The 18,887-nt window shown below is 36.9% G+C and overlaps 1 protein-coding gene across 1 annotated transcript in view; it reads left to right on the top strand.

Moving 5' to 3' along the window:
• The window catches only part of SGPP1 (sphingosine-1-phosphate phosphatase 1), a 40,893-nt gene extending 33,417 nt beyond the window's left edge, over positions 1-7,476 (top strand). Inside the window, exon 3 of the mRNA XM_052647242.1 lies at positions 6,925-7,476. Within this exon, the coding sequence (XP_052503202.1) occupies positions 6,925-7,476 (552 nt within the window). The remainder of the gene's footprint in view (positions 1-6,924) is intronic.
• Positions 7,477-18,887: the final 11,411 nt, after the last annotated feature.

The following is an 18,887-nucleotide window of genomic DNA, read 5'->3' as shown; positions in this document are numbered from 1 at the left end:
AGTTGCTTTTTTATTTATCTGTCATCCCCACTAGACAACAAGCAATATGAGAAAAATAACTCTACCTTCACATATACTGTGGTGTCTCTTAGAACACTCTGTGAAGGTATTATGTATTATAGATAAAGAATCAGAAGAAAGATGGAGAGAGAGGGACGAATTCACGGAATCCAAAAATTTATAAAGGGTTATATAAAATTTTTCTTGTCCTTAACAAATGAACACTTTTAGAATTTTCTACTCAAAAATATCTCATTTCATAGCTGAAAATCTTTCTCAGATTACTTACCTCCAGCAGCTGCCCCTTCACTAGTAAATTTACGAAAGTCCCAAATGCTATGTTAGGAAGCAAACTATTTGTGTTTTATTTTTTATAATTATTTATATTAATGCAAATTATGAATTGACATAATTTTTCTGACTAGTCTGTAATAATTTTATAATAGATCAATTATCACCTTTTTATATCAAATCTAATATTAGTCACAAGAAAATGTTTTCCATCTCTGTGCCTCATTACAGTTATTCCCTTCTACTCCCAATTAACCATATTGCACCTGAAAAACTACCAAAAGATTATGAACTAAGAATGATAATATTATCCCTAGATTCATTATCATCATAAAAGAGGAATTAGAATCTTACTATATTGAATATATCATCTCAAACACGCTGTTGTCCAAAGGAAATATAGTGGATTGATTATTCAACTGAGTTCAGTTCATGTTTTTGATACTGGATAACATCTGTTCTTGAATCAACTGAAGTAAAAACAATACTGATGTATTATTAAATTATAAGTCTGATAACCTAGTGTGTTTTTTTTTTCTTGTTCTTTTGGCCATAATGCATGACTTGCAGAATCTTAGTTCCCAGACCAGGGACTGAACCTGGGCCTGGGCAGTGAAAGCATGGAGTCCTTATCACTGGATCACCAGGGAATTCCCCAATCATTGTCATTTAGTTATTCAAAAGCATCCTGTCCCATAGAATATCTTTATCAGTTTTATTCTGACTAGCTACTCAATTTTAGTATGTGTATTATTACAAGTTGTTTTTCTTTTTCAAAAGTAAAATCACAGATGACTTGCAAGCATTGTAAATTATGTTCCTGTGTTACAACATTTATTAACATTAAGAAGAAAGTTCTAGTAATATAGTCTAAATAATTTATAAGGAACACTTTATTCAGTATTTCCCGTATGCTTTGTTTTTATTATTACAACACAAAGAGCAACACTTAATTTATTTTTAATGCCTACTTTACTGAATAGCTTCCCAGATGGTGCAGTAGTAAAGAATCCTCCTGCCAATGCAGAGACACAGGTTTAGTCCCAGGGTTGGGAAGATCCCCTGGAGAAGGAAATGGCAATCTACTCCAGTATTCTTGCCTGGAAAATATCCGTGGACAGAGGAGCCTGGCAGGCAATAGTCCATGGGGTCGAAAGAGTTGGACATGACTGAGCAACTGAACATGCACACACTTTCCTAAATATATCTCCTTAACCTTCAGAAAAGTAGAGGAGTTACTTCCTCCATTTCCCCTTTATTTTCTATCAGGCTTAGCTCTGAAAATGTCTTAAAACACAAGCCATTTAAAAATTACCAGACTAAGTACTTGTCAGATTACTAGTTTACTTCTACATTAGTAAAATTAAGAATATTTTATAATTACATTTACCTAAAATTGTACTAAAAGTTTGTCTATATGTGGAAAGTTTTTTTAGAAAAGTGTTATGAGATCCTCAAGTAGCATGTACCTCCAAAACACATTTTTATAAGAATCAAACTAATCAAATAACAGCAAAAGTCCTGAAAACATGTTATGGAGAAAGATCCAGAACAGTAAACACTAAGAGTCTTAATAGTAGTTCTAAGTAATAATTACTTGTTATTTTTATCCATATTTTCTAGATTTTCTATACTGAATATGTATTAAATTTGAATTTTAAAGATAAAAATTTCAAAATACATCCTTTTTAGTTGTTTATAATGAAGAATGATTCATTCCAGTAATATGTTTTGTTGTTAGAAACCCTGTTGGCATCACTGACGTGTTGAATTAGAATCAGGACACCTGAAATAAAAACACCACTAGGAGCAGACAGAAGTCTTGAATTCTAGTCTTAGCCAATCACCAGCCTCTCTAGTTCTATATACTGATTGGGAGAAATAAAAAGAAGGCAATTCCAGATTTGATATGTGATAAATCTGTATTGAATTTATGGTATTTGATATCCTCTACCATAAATTTGATAACTGTGACTATTCCATTCATATGTGTAATTAACTTTTACAGCAGATTTGTTATCTATAATTAATTTAAGTATCTAAAGTTATTTGCTTTCTTTTTGGAAAATTTGCTACTTTGAGTTCTTTGTTACCTTTAACATCAACTTTTCTTTATTGCATATTTTGTGCTGTAACGCTTAAAATCACTTAGTTACACAGTTTAATGTTGTACATTAAGTTGGTATCACAATGACAGCCACCGTGTTTATGTCCTGAATTCAGTCATTCTTCTTTTTGGTTCTGTAGCATGGAAATTAAATATGCCCTTTTTATCCAGGGTGATATCGTAAATGATTAATGACAATTAGAAAAGGAGGCAGATTTGTATAGAGTCTTACAGTAATTAAATTTAATATTCATAGAGCTATACAAAAAAAGTAGAGGACAATAAGATTGGATGTTTTATGTCATCCTGAAATATACTTCTAAAAATATAATTGCTATCATATATATCTAAAGAAAGCATGTTAATCAACAAGAAAAAGAAAACCCAAAGTAACAGTTGCCCTAAGAGACAAATATATCTTGCATATAAAAGGAATAGCCCACGGACTTATGAAATAATGCTTAATAATCACGGAAATGCAGATTAAACATTAAGAAATACCAACAACTGATGGGACCTGAATTTCTGTAAACATTTTGGAGATTATTTTATTTGCTTATAAAATTGAACATGCACATATACTTTGATTCTGCCTTTCCATTCCTAGGCACATGTCCTGGGTGTAGACCCATACAGGGAACATCAAAAGAAAGAATATAGTAGCATTGTTTAAGTTCCTGGTTGGTTTAAAAGTATATACCAATGAAGAAAGCATTCAAGCTCAGCTATAACCAATGAACTAATCCAAAACCTGAAAACAACCTGAGTGACTGTCAGTGGGAAAAACAGATAAATAAGTTATATAATCATACAAAATATTACATACTTGGGAAAGTGAATGACCTATAAACCACATATGATGAATGAATCTTAAGAGTTTAATGTTAAGTGTGAAGAGCAAATCAGAGGAGACTACGTATTGCCTAACATTTTTATAAAGCTCAGAAAGAAGCAACACTTGGTAATATTTTGTTTGGAGATATGTGATAAACCGTTTTTATTTATATTTTTAATTGGGGTGTAATTGTTTTACATTGTTTTACAATGTTGTGTTAGTTTCTGCTGTACAGCAAAGTAAATCAGCTGTAAGTATACATATATCCCCTCCCTCTTGAGCCTCCTTCCCACCCCACCCAGCATCCTACCGCTCTGATCATCACAGCACTGAGCTGAGCTCCCTGTGCTCTACAGCAGCTTCCCATTAGCTATCTGTTTGACACATGACCTGACCTGCCTCTTGAGAAATCTGTATGCAGGTCAGGAAGCAACAGGGAGAATTGGACATGGAACAACAGACTGGTTCCAAATAGGAAAAGGAGTACGTCAAGGCTGTATATCGTCACCCTGCTTATTTAAAACTTATGCAGACTACATCATGAAAAACGCTGGACTGGAAGAAACACAAGCTGGAATCAAGATTGCCAGGAGAAATATCAATCACCTCAGATATGCAGATGACACCACCCTTATGGCAGAAAGTGAAGAGGAACTAAAAAGCCTCTTGATGAAAGTGAAAGAGGAGAGTGAAAAAGTTGGCTTAAAGCTCAACGTTCACAAAATGAAGATCATGGCATCCGGTCCCATCACTTCATGGGAAATAGATGGGGAAACAGTGGAAACAGTCACAGACTTTATTTTGGGGGGCTCCAAAATCACTGCAGATGGTGACTGCAGCCATGAAATTAAAAGACGCTTACTCCTTGGAAGAAAAGTCATGACCAACCTAGATAGCATATTGAAAAGCAGAGACATTACTTTGCCAACAAAGGTCCACCTAGTCGAGGCTATGGTTTTTCCAGTAGTCATGTATGGATGTGAGAGTTGGACTGTGAAGAAGGCTGAGCACTGAAGACTTGATGCTTTTGAACTGTGGTGTTGGAGAAGACTCTTGAGAGTCCCTTGGACTGCAAGGAGATCCAACCAGTCCATTCTGAAGATCAATCCTGGGATTTCTTTGGAAGGAATGATGCTAAAGCTGAAACTCCAGTACTTTGGCGACCTCATGCGAAGAGTTGACTCATTGGAAAAGACTCTGATGCTGGGAGGGATTGGGGGCAGGAGGAGAAGGGGACGACAGAGGATGAGATGGCTGGATGGCATCACTGACTCGATGGACATAAATCTGAATGAACTCCGGGAGTTGGTGATGGACAGGGAGGCCTGGCGTGCTGCGATTCATGGGGTCATAAAGAGTCAGACACGACTGAGCAACTGAACTGAATGTATATATGTCAGTCCTACTCAAAGCAGGTATCTGTTCAGTCAGTACTCAGGTTTATGCAGAGTGATAGAACTATTAACCAGCATACCAATAGATTCAAAGTACTTTTTATAATTTCAGGTACACTCTATGTATCTGATTTCTATGTACCAAATGTTACATTATAACTATAATAAAAAATCTTAGGACAGAAAAACATTAAGCCACTACTCTGTTGCTTAACTGTATTGAATGCTATTGAGAAGTAACCATTGTTTTCGGCAGCATAAAGTTCACTGCTACTGTTGCTAAGTCACTTCAGTCATGTCTAACTCTGTGCGACCCCATAGATGGCAGCCCACCAGGCTCCCCCGTCCCTGGGATTCTCCAGGCAAGAACACTGGAGTGGGTTGCCATTTCCTTCTCCAAGGCATGAAAGTGAAAAGTGAAAGTGAAGTCGCTCAGCCGTGTCCGACTCTTCGCGACCCCATGGACTGCAGCCTACCAGGCTTCTCTGTCCATGGGATTTTCCAGGCAAGAGTACTGGAGTCGGGTGCCAAAGGTCACTAGTATCTATGAAAAGAGTGGTTTCAATGCAGTGATGAGTTTAGGAAAAAATAAGAAAGTGTGGAAGTGGAGACAGTGAATGTATGTGATTTTTTTGGATAAATTTTTCAGTGATAGTTAATCCCAGGGTTTGGTTTGGTTTGTTTTAAGATGAAAATTTTGGAATAGTTTTGTTCATGTCAGGACTGATTTGGAAAGAAAGATTCTTTTAATAACAGCTTTATTTCCTCCAATAAACCATCTTCTGTCATACATAAAAGTAGATGTCATTTTTGATCCCCTTTGCTTCTCTCTTACATTCAGATGATCACTAAGTCGAAGTTAGTCAACTCTTTTTTAAAATATTTTACTGAATCCATCTACGTATGTCTCTGTATGGACCACGTCTAGAGTGAGTCCCTGTAGTAGCCTCTCAACTTGTGTCTCTAGCGGTGTCCTGTCTTCCCTACTTTACCCCTATAATCTATTCTCTACACAGTGGATGGAGTGTTCTTTTATAAACATCGATCAGATTTTATTACACTCCTACTTGGGAATCTTTCTATCAGGCCTGCTGTCGCTTTTGAAATAAAGGGTGAAGTTCTTACCTAACCTACAAGGCCCTCCCTACGTGATTTGACCTCGGCCTGTCTCTTGGATCTCATGGCTGGCACTCTCTCTCTCACTGTTTGAGGCACACTGGATTTCTCTCAGTGCCTTGAACTCACTAGGTTCTTTTCTGCCTCAGTACCATGGCACTTGGTTATTTCTTCTACCTGGGACACTTTTCCTTAGGTCTAAAGATAGGGCTGACTTTTTTGGAATCAGATCTCTGCTCAAGTGTCACCTCCTTAGACAGGTTCCCTAATCACTCTTAATAGGGCCTATCCCATCGTCTTTAGTTTTTTTATAATAACCCCAAATGGTAATATTTATCTACTTTTTACTTACATGGTTATTATCAGTCATCCCACTAAAATGTAAGCTCTATGGCAGTAGGTATCTTCTCAGTTTTTAAGCAATATATCCCGCATTGTAGGCAGACGCTTTTACCGTCTGAGCCACCAGGGAAGTTAATATATCCTTAGCCCCTAAAATAGTGTCAGGCACATGTAGGTACTCAGTAAGTATTTGTTTAGTGAATTAAGAAAAAATAGGCTTTGTATCCTCTTTAGTCATGGCAATAATTATGTGTTTAGGTGTGTAATTATTAAATACATGAAGTCTTAAAATAAGTCTGGTTGATCCTTGAACAACTTTGACGTCAGTGTAGTAAAAAATCCACCAATAATTATAGTGTGCCCTTCATATACTTGGTTCCTCCATATCCACAGTTCTTCTTATCAGGGCTTCTGCATCCTCAGATTAACCAACCAGGGATCATGTAGCACTATACTACTGTTTACTGCTGAAAAGAATCAGCTTAGTGGAGCCACACAGTTCAAATCCGGGTAGTTCAAGGGTCAGCTAGCTGTATATTGCTTTTCTCAGAAATCACAACTACATACTTTAAGCTAGTTTATTGTTCAGGATTTGAATATAAATTTGTGTATAGCATATCTATATTAACTTATAAAAGGGCAGAACAATAAAAACATAATCATTTTATTATTATCAATAAATCTTTTTCGTGTAATGGTTTTAGTACCTACCATATATTATATAAAGTTTAATAATGTAACATTTTAAAATGTTAACATTTGAAATGTGTAATATGTACTTATTTCTTTAAATGCCAAACATAAATATACTAAACAACTGTGCTTTTTTCTTTTCTCAGGATGTTATTGCTGGATTCCTATATACCATTTTAATCTTGGTTATCTTCTATCCATTTGTGGATGTGATTGACAACTTCAACCAAACTCACAGATATGCTCCATTAATCATCATCGGGCTTCATTTAGCCTTGGGGATCTTTTCTTTCACTCTTGACACCTGGAGTACATCCCGGGGAGACACAGCTGAGATTCTGGGAAGTGGTGCAGGGATTGCATGTGGATCTCATTTTACCTATAAAATGGGTCTACTCTTAGATCCTCCTCTGGATATATTACCTTTAGCTAGGCACCCCATTTCAATGACTCTGTTTGGAAAAGCCATATTGCGGATATTCATAGGGATGTTCTTTGTACTAGTCGTCAGAGATATGATGAAAAGGATCACTATTCCTTTAGCCTGTAAAATCTTCAGTATACCTTGTGATGATATTCGAAAAGCAAGGCAGCACATGGAAGTTGAACTTCCTTATCGGTATATCACCTATGGAATGGTTGGTTTCTCCATCACATTTTTGGTTCCTTACATATTTTTCTTTATTGGAATCTCTTGATGGAGAACTACTGTTTATGAGAAGAAAGAAGGGTATCAATTACTGATATCTAAAAACCATATTCTAGTTAAAAGCCAAATCAGAGTTAGGCTTTTGCAGGACTTTAACTTAAATAATTATTTAAGTAAATTCTTAAGAGTCAGTGCATTTTATCACTGCACATCCAGTTACTGTTTTAGGTGAGCTGAGCTATTACAACATTGAGAAAATGATAAATACCATTTGGAATGTTCATGTAATATTTGGAGAGTTTTGTGCTGTTATGGATTCAAGTTATATAATATATATTAAGGAACATAATATCAAATTATGTATCTAATATATATTATATATAAAATAATATACCTAAGTTTCTTTGAACCATGGGGGTGTATTATAAAATCAATAATAATATGCAAACAGTTGTGCCTGTGTATTTGGATTTAATACAGGTATGTTATTAACTGATTAATTTTAATTTACAATGGGAACCATTTCCTAATCTAATTGCATAATTACTAGACCAGAATTCATATGTTACCACATATTAATTTACTGCCTCTTTTTACACTGCCATCATCTTTCATGTTATCCATGATGTTGAACATAGGAGGCATTTTTAATGGACCAAATTTTCCCAAAAATTAGTTTTTGAATTCCTTTTTTTTGTTGTTTTCCAGTTGTGTGCACTGTGTTGAATGTATTTTATTTGCAGTTGTTCTGGACATTAGTTTAATAAGTCAGGTACTGAATTTTATTGCTTGCTAATTGTGCCTTTCTGTTGCTGAATTAAGAAATGCCATGTATACTGTGATATAAAAATAAGGCTAACTTTATCTTAAGTTACATATAATCAGACAAATATTTTAAAAAATATCTGTCAAGCTAACAGGGCTAGAAGTAAACCACCTTCAATTCTTTAGCCTTTGTTTAGAAAGAAACGTGGAATGGGCTAAATTTTCTCACTAATTTATTGGGAACCTAAATGGATAAATATTCCATTTTTATAGGTATTTTTCTGTGCATTGCAAGTTATAGGAACAAGATATATTTTTTGTACATTGTCTTGGTCGTTTATACTACAGGTAGATAATTCCAATGAATGGAAATGTAACTGAACTTTATAGATGGGACAATGCACATGTTTCATATATAAACAAACCATTTTTCTAAATTATTTGGAAGGGATTGGATTTAGCAGTGTTAACTTTTAATACCCATTTAGTAGCTACTTAATGGTAAATTATAAAATTTAAAAGTGTCAGAATTTTAGATCTTATTTTTTTCAACCTTTTATTATTTTCACAGTGGAAGATTTGAGTATAAATATTAAACTATTCTTTATTCTGTCCGTGCCTTTATATTTTGAAGTGTAATTGTAATTAGGTTAACATTAAATTTATTTGTATTAAGTTTTGCATAAAGAGAATTAACTTTCCATGTAAATGAGCATCGGGTATGGAATTACTGACTTAGTGCAATATCTGTCTGATTATCCAGAGATATCAACTTAAGATGTTTCTATTTTGGGCAACATAACTATTTGAGCTCATATTTTTATAACTCTGATTGAGAATTTAAAGACATGGTAATTTTTGACGATAGTGCGTCTGATAATTGTAAGTAAAGTAACTAAATTTACAGCCTTTACCTATTAGTTAACAGAAAACCAAGGCACTTAGAAAGATACTGGTACGTTGGAAAATGCGCAAAGAACTTTTCTTTCAAAATGTGTTTACTGAATTGAATTTTAGGGACTATTTCCTATAATTTGGGTCTATGCTATCTTATTAATTTTTATATCGAGCTTAAAAGTATTTGAAAATATTCCATTCCTTTGTGATTTATTATTTTCTGTCCTATGGTAGTTCCATGCTAAATGTATTTTAAAATAAAAGCCAAATTCAAGATTGGAGGGTGTTTTGTTTGCCTTCTATGCATTTGTTTCTGTATTTCCTGGTAGAAATGTATGAAATATGTCTAGTATTTTCATTCTAGCAGTCTTTTCCTGTGAAGCATTTCATTCACTGTAAGTACTGTTTTTAGTAATACAAGACACTGAAGAAATTCTTTATGGTTCATACTGACTTTGGGCTCTATATATGATCATTCTGACACTGAACTTTCAGTGAAAATTTTCATAACTTTATTTTTAAAACTTATGCCTAAAACATGTTTCAATAAAACCCATGATTAAGTATTGCAGGTATTTAGTTGACTGCTAATCCATTAATTCAGGCTCATAATACTAGGAACAGGTACCTTTTCAAGCAGAATAAACATATGAACACTTTATTTTTAAATTATGAACTGTCATTACATGAATTGTAAAAACTAGGGATGCCCATAGGTTTTTACAATCTAATTTTAAAAACCTTAATATAAAGTGGTACTACTAAAGTAGATTTACATTAATTTTATTTATTAGCTTTCTTTATAAGTAGTTTATTAAATGTGTCTTTCAAAGAATATAAATATTAATTCAGTGATGTGAGTATAATTTAAAGCAAATTTTCATAAAATGTTTGATAAAGATGAATAAATACTAAAATGTTTTTGAGTGTTTTAGTAAATAAATAAATGTTTTTATTTTTGTAATCACAGAATTTTATGTGGCAAAGACTTTTGATTACTAAAGCAATTTTATTCTTGTTAGCAAAGAATATTTACTCTTAAATTTTAAAACCAGCTGTTTAATCTGGACATCAGCAAGGGTCAATTTTAAAAATTCAACTTTATAGTTGAATTAGTTCTTCTGAAAGGAGTTTTTGTTGTTTGCCGTGGAGATTATTTTGAGAAAGGGCAGCAGCAGTGGTTTGAGAAAAGAGTAATTGGATGTAGTGAATGTTACTGTGTTGATTATTTTGTTAAATTTTGGTCATGTTCTTCCAGTTTTTGCTCTTGCACATAAGTTAAAAAGACTTTTAAACCTGAATTTTAAGTAACTTTTACAGTTGAATTTTAATGGTGGTTACATAAGCTATACGCCTAATCCTTCTACAGGGAATCTTCCCGACCAGGAATCCAACTGGGGTCTCCTACATTGCAGGCAGATTCTTTACCAGCTGAGCTACCAGGAAAACCCTGAAGCTATAAATAGCACAATAAAAAAAAGTTTCAACATGCTAACTACAAAGGACATTTTAGAATGCTCTTCATTTTTAAGCATACGAGACCACTTCAAATTTTATAAACAAAGCATTCCACACCTTCCTTGTAAGACATACATGAGGGAAAATTCAAAGAAAAATAAAATAAAATTTTTAATAAAAATGTTTACAGAAATGCTAACTTTTTAACCTCAGCTAGTTGGTATTTCCTAATTTGGTCTTTTTTCCTTTCCCCATGTTTTGTCTTGGTGTATTTCCCATGGATGTCTAAAAAGCCCAGCTCCTACTACTGTAATCAGATGTGACAGGAATCTAATGGGTAATTTTAGGAGTATTTTCCTGTCAGTTTCTGAAAGCCAGATGAACTCTAAGACTGCTTTATGACCTGTACTAACAGACTGTATCATGACTGTCTACAGCATCATTGGGTTTATTTTCAGTCTCAAATGTCAGAGTTCATTATCTCAGCTTTTAAAAATTCATACATTTACTATTATGCTGTTTGCAATATTTGTTTGATTTAATAAATATTTTAAAAATTTCTTTTGTTACATAATGACATTTTCTTATGAGATGTAAAATGGATTCTTTTAAAAAATAGTTACTACAGTAATATTACCTCATGTTGCATGATTGCCCAGTCTCTAGATAGGTATGTGCATTTTCCAGGCAAAAAATTTCATAAGTTTTCATCAGCTTCTCAGAGAGATTGGTGATCTAAAAAAGTTTAAAAATATGTAACAGTCTACATTTTACTTCTTGTTCTGTTTTAAAGGTTCATGTTGTAAATAAATGCTTCCAATTCATCTAGTAAGAATTTTGTCACTTTTCATGCAAATATTTAAAGGATAATGATTTAGAGTCTTGAAATGTTTTGCATGTAATTACTACAATACCCCATTGTATAGAACAGAATGTGATTTGTATCCAGATAAGTTTTAAGATGTATTTTCTTTCAAGTTAAAATAAAATCTAAGAAAATATTCTGTATATGTGGGGATATAACTTTAGTGTCCAGTAATAAGCTATATAAATATGTTCTTGAGAATGTCATTTTGTACAGTTTGATGTTTAATCTTTCACATAACCAACTAATTCACAATCTGTGATTTTTATAATTAAAGTGATATTTACAATCAAAAGGTAGATGAGATACAGTTGGGGCTTAAATGTAAATTTTTTAACTTAAGCACTCCCCTTGCAGAGTCTACAGGCCTTGATGTGTTCTGCAACAAGGACTGCCTCCCAGGGGATGTGCTGGGATTTCTAGACATGCTCTGGGAGGGAACGTTGTGTTCTTCAATTTATTTCCTAACCTACTATGCTTGAGACCAGACTTCCTTCTGTAGGTTGAAGTCAGAAACTATCACACATCTAAACAACCCCAGCTGCTTAAGACATGGTTTATAAGGGTGAGTGTAGGAAGGGGTTTGCTAGTAATCAGAATTGTTGTTCATTTGCTAACTCGCGTCTGACACTTTGCAATCCCATGGACTACAGCACGGCAAACCACTCCGGTATCCTTGCCGCGAGAACCCCATAAACAGTATAAAAAGGCGAAAAGAATCAGAGAGACACAGTCAATGTGTTCTGGACCTGTCAGGTAATCCACAGTACACCCATGAGCACCTCAGTTTTCTGATTCAACATTATTCTTCCAGAGAGCTCTTGGCTTCCTCATTAGAACTGTATATGTGTGTCTGTTACTTATTTTAAAAGGAAGTAATAGCTATGTTGTCTTATTTTTACCTTACAATTAGCCCTCAAACATGTTAGTAGATAGCACAGATCTGTAAGGGTAACCATTCCATATTATTCACTTGAAACTCATTAAAAGAAAATTTTGGTGACTTTTCCATGATATGGTTTCCTAGCTAGAATAGAAAGATTATATAATTTTGTTTAGGGAGCTTTAGGTGTTCCATGTCACAATTGGTTCAGTTCAGTCGCTCAGTCATGTCCAGCTCTTTGTGACCCCATGGACTGCAGCACACCAGGCCTCCCTGTCCATCACCAACTCTAGCAGTTTACTCAAACTTATGGCCATTGAGTCGGTGATGCCATCTAACCATCTCATCCTCTGTTGTCCCCTTCTAAGCTTGCCTTCAATCTTTCCAAGCATCAGGGTCTTTTCAAATGAGTCAGCTCTTCACATCAGGTGGCCAAAGTACTGGAGTTTCAGGTTCAACATCAATCCTTCCAGTGTACATTCAGGACTGATTTCCTTTAGGATGGACTGGTTGGATCTCCTTGCAGTCCAAAGGATTCTCAAGAGTCTTCTCCAGCACCACTGTTCAAAAGCATCAATTCTTCAGCGCTCAGCTTTCTTTATAGTCCAGCTCTCACATCCATACATGACCACTGGAAAAACCATAGCCATGACAAGATGGACATTTGTTGGCAAAGTAATGTCTCTGCTTTTTTAATATGCTGATAGGTTGGTCATAACATTCCTTCCAAGGAGTAAATGTCTTTTAATTTCATGGCTGCAGTCACCACCTGCAGTGATTTTGGAGCCCCCAAAAATAAAAGTGAGCCACTGTTTCCACTGTTTCTCCATCTATTTGCCATGAAGTGATGGGACCATATCTTAATTTTCTGAATGTTGAGCTTTAAGCCAACTTTTTCACTCTCCTCTTTCACTTTCATCAAGAGGCTCTGTAGTTCCTCTTCACTTTCTGCCATAAGGGTGGTGTCATCTGCATATCTGAGGTTATTGATATTTCTCCCAGCAAGCTTGATTCCAGCTTGTGTTTCCTCCAGCCCAGCATTTCTCATGATGTACTCTGCACATAAGTTAAATAAGCAGGGTGACAATATACAGCCTTGACGTACTCCTTTTCTTATTTGGAACCAGTCTGTTGTTCCATGTCCAGTTCTAACTGTTGTTTCCTGACCTGCATACAGGTTTCTCAAGAGGCAGGTCAGGTGGCCTGGCATTCCCATCTCTTTCAGGATTTTCCACAGTTTATTGTGATCCACACAGGCAAAGGCTTTGGCATAGTCAAGAAACCAGACATAGATGTTTTTCTGAAACTCTCTTGCTTTTTGGATGATCCAGCGGATGTTGGCAATTTGATCTCTGGTTCCCCTGCCTTTTCTAAAACCAGCTTGAACATACGGAATTTCAAGGTTCACATACTACTGAAGCCTGGCTTGGAGAATTTTGAGCATTACTTACTAGAGTGTGAGATGAGTGCAGTTTTGTGTTAGTTTGAGCATTCTTTGGCATTGCCTTTCTTAGGGATTGGAATGAAAACTGACCTTTTCTAGTCTTGTGGCCACTGCTGAGCTTTACCAATTTGCTGACATATTGAGTGCAGCATTTTCAAAGCATCATCTTTAGGATTTGAAATAGCTCAACTGGAATTCCATCACCTCCACTAGCTTTGTTCGTAGTGATGCTTCCTAAGGCCTACTTGACTTCACATTCCAGGATGTCTGGCTCTAGATAAGTGATCACACCATCGTGATTATCTGGGTCATGAAGATTTTTTTGTACAGTTCTTCTGTGTATTCTTGCCACCTCTTCTTAATATCTTCTGCTTCTGTTAGGTCCATACCATTTCTGTCCTTTATCGAGCCCATCTTTGCATGAAATATTCCCTTGGTATCTCTCATTTTCTTGAAGAGATCTCTAGTCTTTCCCATTCTGTTTTCCTCTATTTCTTTGCACTGAAGGCTTTCTTATCTCTCCTTGCTATTTTTTGGAACTTTGCATTAAAATGGGTAGATCTTCCTTTTCTCCTTTGCTTTTGGCCTCTTTTCTTTTCACAAGCTATTTGTAAGGCCTCCTCAGACAACCATTTTGCTTTGTAGCATTTCTTTTTCTTGGGGATGGTCTTGATCCCTGTTTCCCGTACAATGTCACAGACCTCCATCCATAGTTCATCAGGGATTCTGTCTATCAGACCTAGTCCCTTAAATCTATTTCTCACTTCTACTGTATAATCATAAGGGATTTGATTTAGGTCATACTTGAATGGTCTAGTGGTTTTCCCTACTTTCTTCAATTTCAGTCTGAATTCGGCAATAAGGAGTTCATGATCTGAGCCACAGTCAGCTCCCGGTCTTGTTTTTGCTGAATGTATAGAGCTTCTCCATCTTTGGGTGCAAAGAATATAATCAATCTGATTTCAGTATTGACCATCTGATAATGTCCATGTGTAGAGTCTTTTCTTGTGTTGTTGGAAGAGGGTGTTTGCTATGACCAGTGCATTCTCTTGGCAGAACTCCATTAGCCTTTGCCCTGCTTCATTCTGTACTCCAAGGCCAAATTTGCCTGTTATTCCAGGTGTTTCTTGACTTCATACTTTTGCATTCCAGTCCCCTATCATGAAAAGGACATCTTTTGGGGGTGTTAATTCTAGAAGGTCTTGCAGGTCTTCAGAGAACTGTTCCAACTTCAGCTTCTTCAGCATTACTGGTCAGGGCATCAACTTAGATTACCATGATATTGAATGGTTTGCCTTGGAGACGAACAAAGATCATTCTGTAGTGAGACTGCATCCAAGCACTGCATTTCGGACTCTCTTGTTGATTAAGATGGCTACTCCCTTTCTTCTATGGGATTCTTGCCCACAGTAGTAGATATAATGGTTATCTGAGTTAAATTCACCCATTCCAGTCCATTTTAGTTCACTGATTCCTAGGATGTCGACCTTCACTCTTGCCATCTCCTATTTGATCACTTCCAATTTGCCTTGATTCATGGACCTAACATTCCAGGTTCCTATGCAGCATTGCTCTTTACAGCATCAGAGATTGCTTCTATCACCAGTCACATCCACAACTGGGTGCTTTTTTTGCTTTGGCTCCATCTCTTCATTCTTTTTGGAGTTATTTCCCCACTGTGCTCCAGTAGTATATTGGGCACCTACGACCTGGGGAGTTCGTCTTTCAGTGTCCTGTCTTTTTGCCTTTTCATACTGTTTATGGGGTTCTCAAGGCAGGAATACTGAAGTGGTTTGCCATTCCCTTCTCCAGTGGGCCACATTTTGTCAGAACTCTCCACCATGACCAGTCCGTCTTGGGTGGTCCTACATGGCATGGCTTATAGTTTCATTGAGTTAGACAAGTCCATGTGATTAGATTGGTTAGCTTTCTGTGATCGTGGTTTTCAGTCTGTCTGCCCTCTGATGGAGGATAAAGTGAAGTCTCAAGTCGTGTCCAACTCTTTGTACCTGTACCTTCCAGGCTTCTCCATCCATGGGATTTTCTAGGCAAGATTACTGGAGTGGGTTGCCATTTCCTTCTCCAGGGGATCGTCCCAACCCAGGGATGGAACCCGGGTATCCTGCATTGCTGGCAGACTGTTTACCCTCTGAGCCATAAGAGGACCTGGAGAAGCATAAGGGGCTTATGAAAGCTTCCTGATGGGATAGACTGACTGAGAGGGATACTTGCTCTTGTTCTGATGGGCAGGGCCATATAAATCTTGAATCCAATTTTCTGTTGATGGGTGGAGCTGTGTTCCCTCCCTGCTACTTACCTGGGACCAAACTATGGTGAGGTGGTACATTCCAAATTAGGGCTTCCCTGGTGGCTCAGATGGTAAAACGTCTGCTTGCAATGCAGGAGACCAGAGTTCAATCCCTGGGTTGGGAAGATCCCCTGGAGAAGGAAATGGCAACCCACTCCAGTATGCTTGCCTCCCATGGACAGAGGAGCCTGGTAGGCTACATTCCAGGAGGCCGCAGAGTCAGACAGGACTGAGTGACTTCACTAAACTAGGTGGAGGTAATGAAGATAATTACCTCCTTCAAAAGATCCCAGGCAGGTACTGCTACAGTCTGTGCCTCCAACCCTGCAGCAGGCCACCACCAACCCACGCCTTCGCTGGAGACTCCCGGACACCCACAGGCAAGTCTCTTGTGGGGTCACTGTTCCTTTCTCCTGGGTCCTGGTGCACAAGGTTCATGTTGGGGCCATACGCAGTAAATCTTTAATCCAATTTTCTGGTGAAGGGCGGGGCTGTGGCAACCTCCTTCAAAAAGACTTATGCCAGCACACCCTTGCAAGTCTATCATGAAGTTGGTTTCAGATTCCCAGGTTGAAAGCAGTGATTTCTCTCAAATCCTGACCCTGATACAGAGCTCTTCATTTTTTACAGAACTCTTGTTCAATATTGTGAAAATTTTTTTGTATGAATTCCATTCTGTGTGAAGATGCTAGTCAACTGGAATTGACTTTTGTGTTTCTGTTCTATGTTTTCTCCAATAAATATAGTGATAAAACAAGTGTGTAGAATAAAAGAAACAGACTCAAGCCAGTATGTTACAGATGATGCTAGAAGAGCAGAATTTTTGTCTTTGACTATAATTTGCTATATACCTTTCGGCACTAGCTCTATCTTCCATGAGACACTATGTCCTCACATAAAATGAAGAGGTTGGACTTAATATTTTCTAGGATCCCTTTCAACACTAGGTGGCTCAGAGGTTAAAGCATCTGCCTCCGATGTGGGAGACCTGGGTTCGATCCCTGGGTCAGGAAGATCCCCTGGAGAAGAAAATGGTAACCCACTCCAGTATTCTTGCCTGGAGAATCCCATGGACAGGGGAGCCTGGTAGTCCACGGGGTCACAAAGAGTCGGACATGACTGAGCGACTTCACTCACTCACTCACAGACCAAGCATGCAAAAACAAAGGGAATAGTTATACTGTTTTTATTAGGGTACTGACATTTAACAGAAGAGAAATTAACCCCTTTTGACTGAGGGAATAGAGTTGAAGGAGCCTATTCTTGTCCTGTCTGTAAATGGTTTGTAGACACCCCTCTAAGAAAGTTTGAAGTTTCTCCAAAGAGAAACAATGAGTTAATAGCTTTAGAAGTGCCATAATAGGAGGTTGTAAGTCTCAGTCATAATTTTTGTTTGAATCACAAGGTTTAAAGTGACTGCTAGGTATTATCCAATTCAACCTACTATCCAAATAGTTCTAAACTGAAATCACCTAAAAGAGATAGTTCTTTGTTTAAAAAGTAAAGTGGGGTGGGTTGCAGGCAGGGACAGGGTAGACGCCAAATTACCTATGGAGTTCCATAATTCATTCAGCATATTTTGCTAGTTATCAAGATGAACATGTAAATGAAAAAGAGAAAGAAAAAGAAAATTCCCTCTGGGATGCTCAATCAGAACTGAAACAAAAAACAAGAGAATTTTTTTTTAAATGTAAAAACTACCTCATTACAAGCATAGAGCTCATTATAAGCATAGAACCTTAGAAAATACAACCCTTGTAATAAATTCAAGCCATTTAAAATTTGCAGAGTGCATTATCAATTTAAATTTTTAAAAAATAGAGTAAGCAGAACATAAAACACTACCTTCGTTCATTAGAACATTTCTAAAATTTAACAGGGCTCACTGGCGTAAGGCATTTTTAAAAATATTTCAAAAGTTATGTTAGAAAACAAGATTAACAAACATCTGTCAGCTGTTCTCTTACAGTGAAATTTTTTCACAGAAATGAGAAGTTACTTGCCACAAAAAAGTTACATGAGATATATATGGATACATTCGTGTTGTAAAAACAACCTCAAATACAAGAAAAGCAGAAGTCCTATCTTGATCGTTATAATGTGATGCAATGTAATGTGCTCAGTTCAGCTCAGTTCAGTCGCTCAATCGTGTCCGACTCTTTGCGACTGCATGAATCGCAGCATGCCAGGCCTCCCTGTGCATCACCAACTCCCAGAGTTCACTCAAACTCATGTGCATCAAGTCGGTGATGCCATCCAGCCATCTCATCCTCTGTCGTCCCCTTCTCCTCCTGCCCTCAATCCCTCCCGCATCAGGGTCTTTTCCAATGAGTCAACTCTTTGCATGAGGTGGCCAAAGTATTGGAGTTTCAGCTTCAGCATCAGTCCTTCCAATGAACACCCAGGACTGATCTCCCTTAGGATGGACTGGTTGACCTCCTTGCAGTCCAAGGCGCTCTCAAGAGCCTTCTCCAACACCACAGTTCAAAAGCATCAGCTTCCTTCACAGTCCAACTCTCACATCCATACCTGACCACAGGAAAAACCATAGCCTTGACTAGATGGATCTTTGTTGGCAAAGTAATGTCTCTGCTTTTCAATATGCTATCTAGGTTGGTCATAACTTTCCTTCCAAGGAGTAAGCATCTTCTAATTTCATGTCTGCAATCACCATCTGCAGTGATTTTGGAGCCCCCAAAAATAAAGTCTGACACTGTTTCCACTGTTTCCCCATGTATTTCCCATGAAGTGATGGGACCAGATGCCATGATCTTCAGTTTCTGAACGTTGAGCTTTAGGCCAACTTTTTCACTCTCCTCTTTCACTTTCATCAAGAGGCT

This window comes from Budorcas taxicolor, chromosome 10 (assembly GCF_023091745.1).
Source record: "Budorcas taxicolor isolate Tak-1 chromosome 10, Takin1.1, whole genome shotgun sequence".
In the NCBI taxonomy this organism is placed as follows: Eukaryota; Metazoa; Chordata; class Mammalia; order Artiodactyla; family Bovidae; genus Budorcas; species Budorcas taxicolor.
This window is presented reverse-complemented; position numbering and strand designations above follow the sequence as displayed.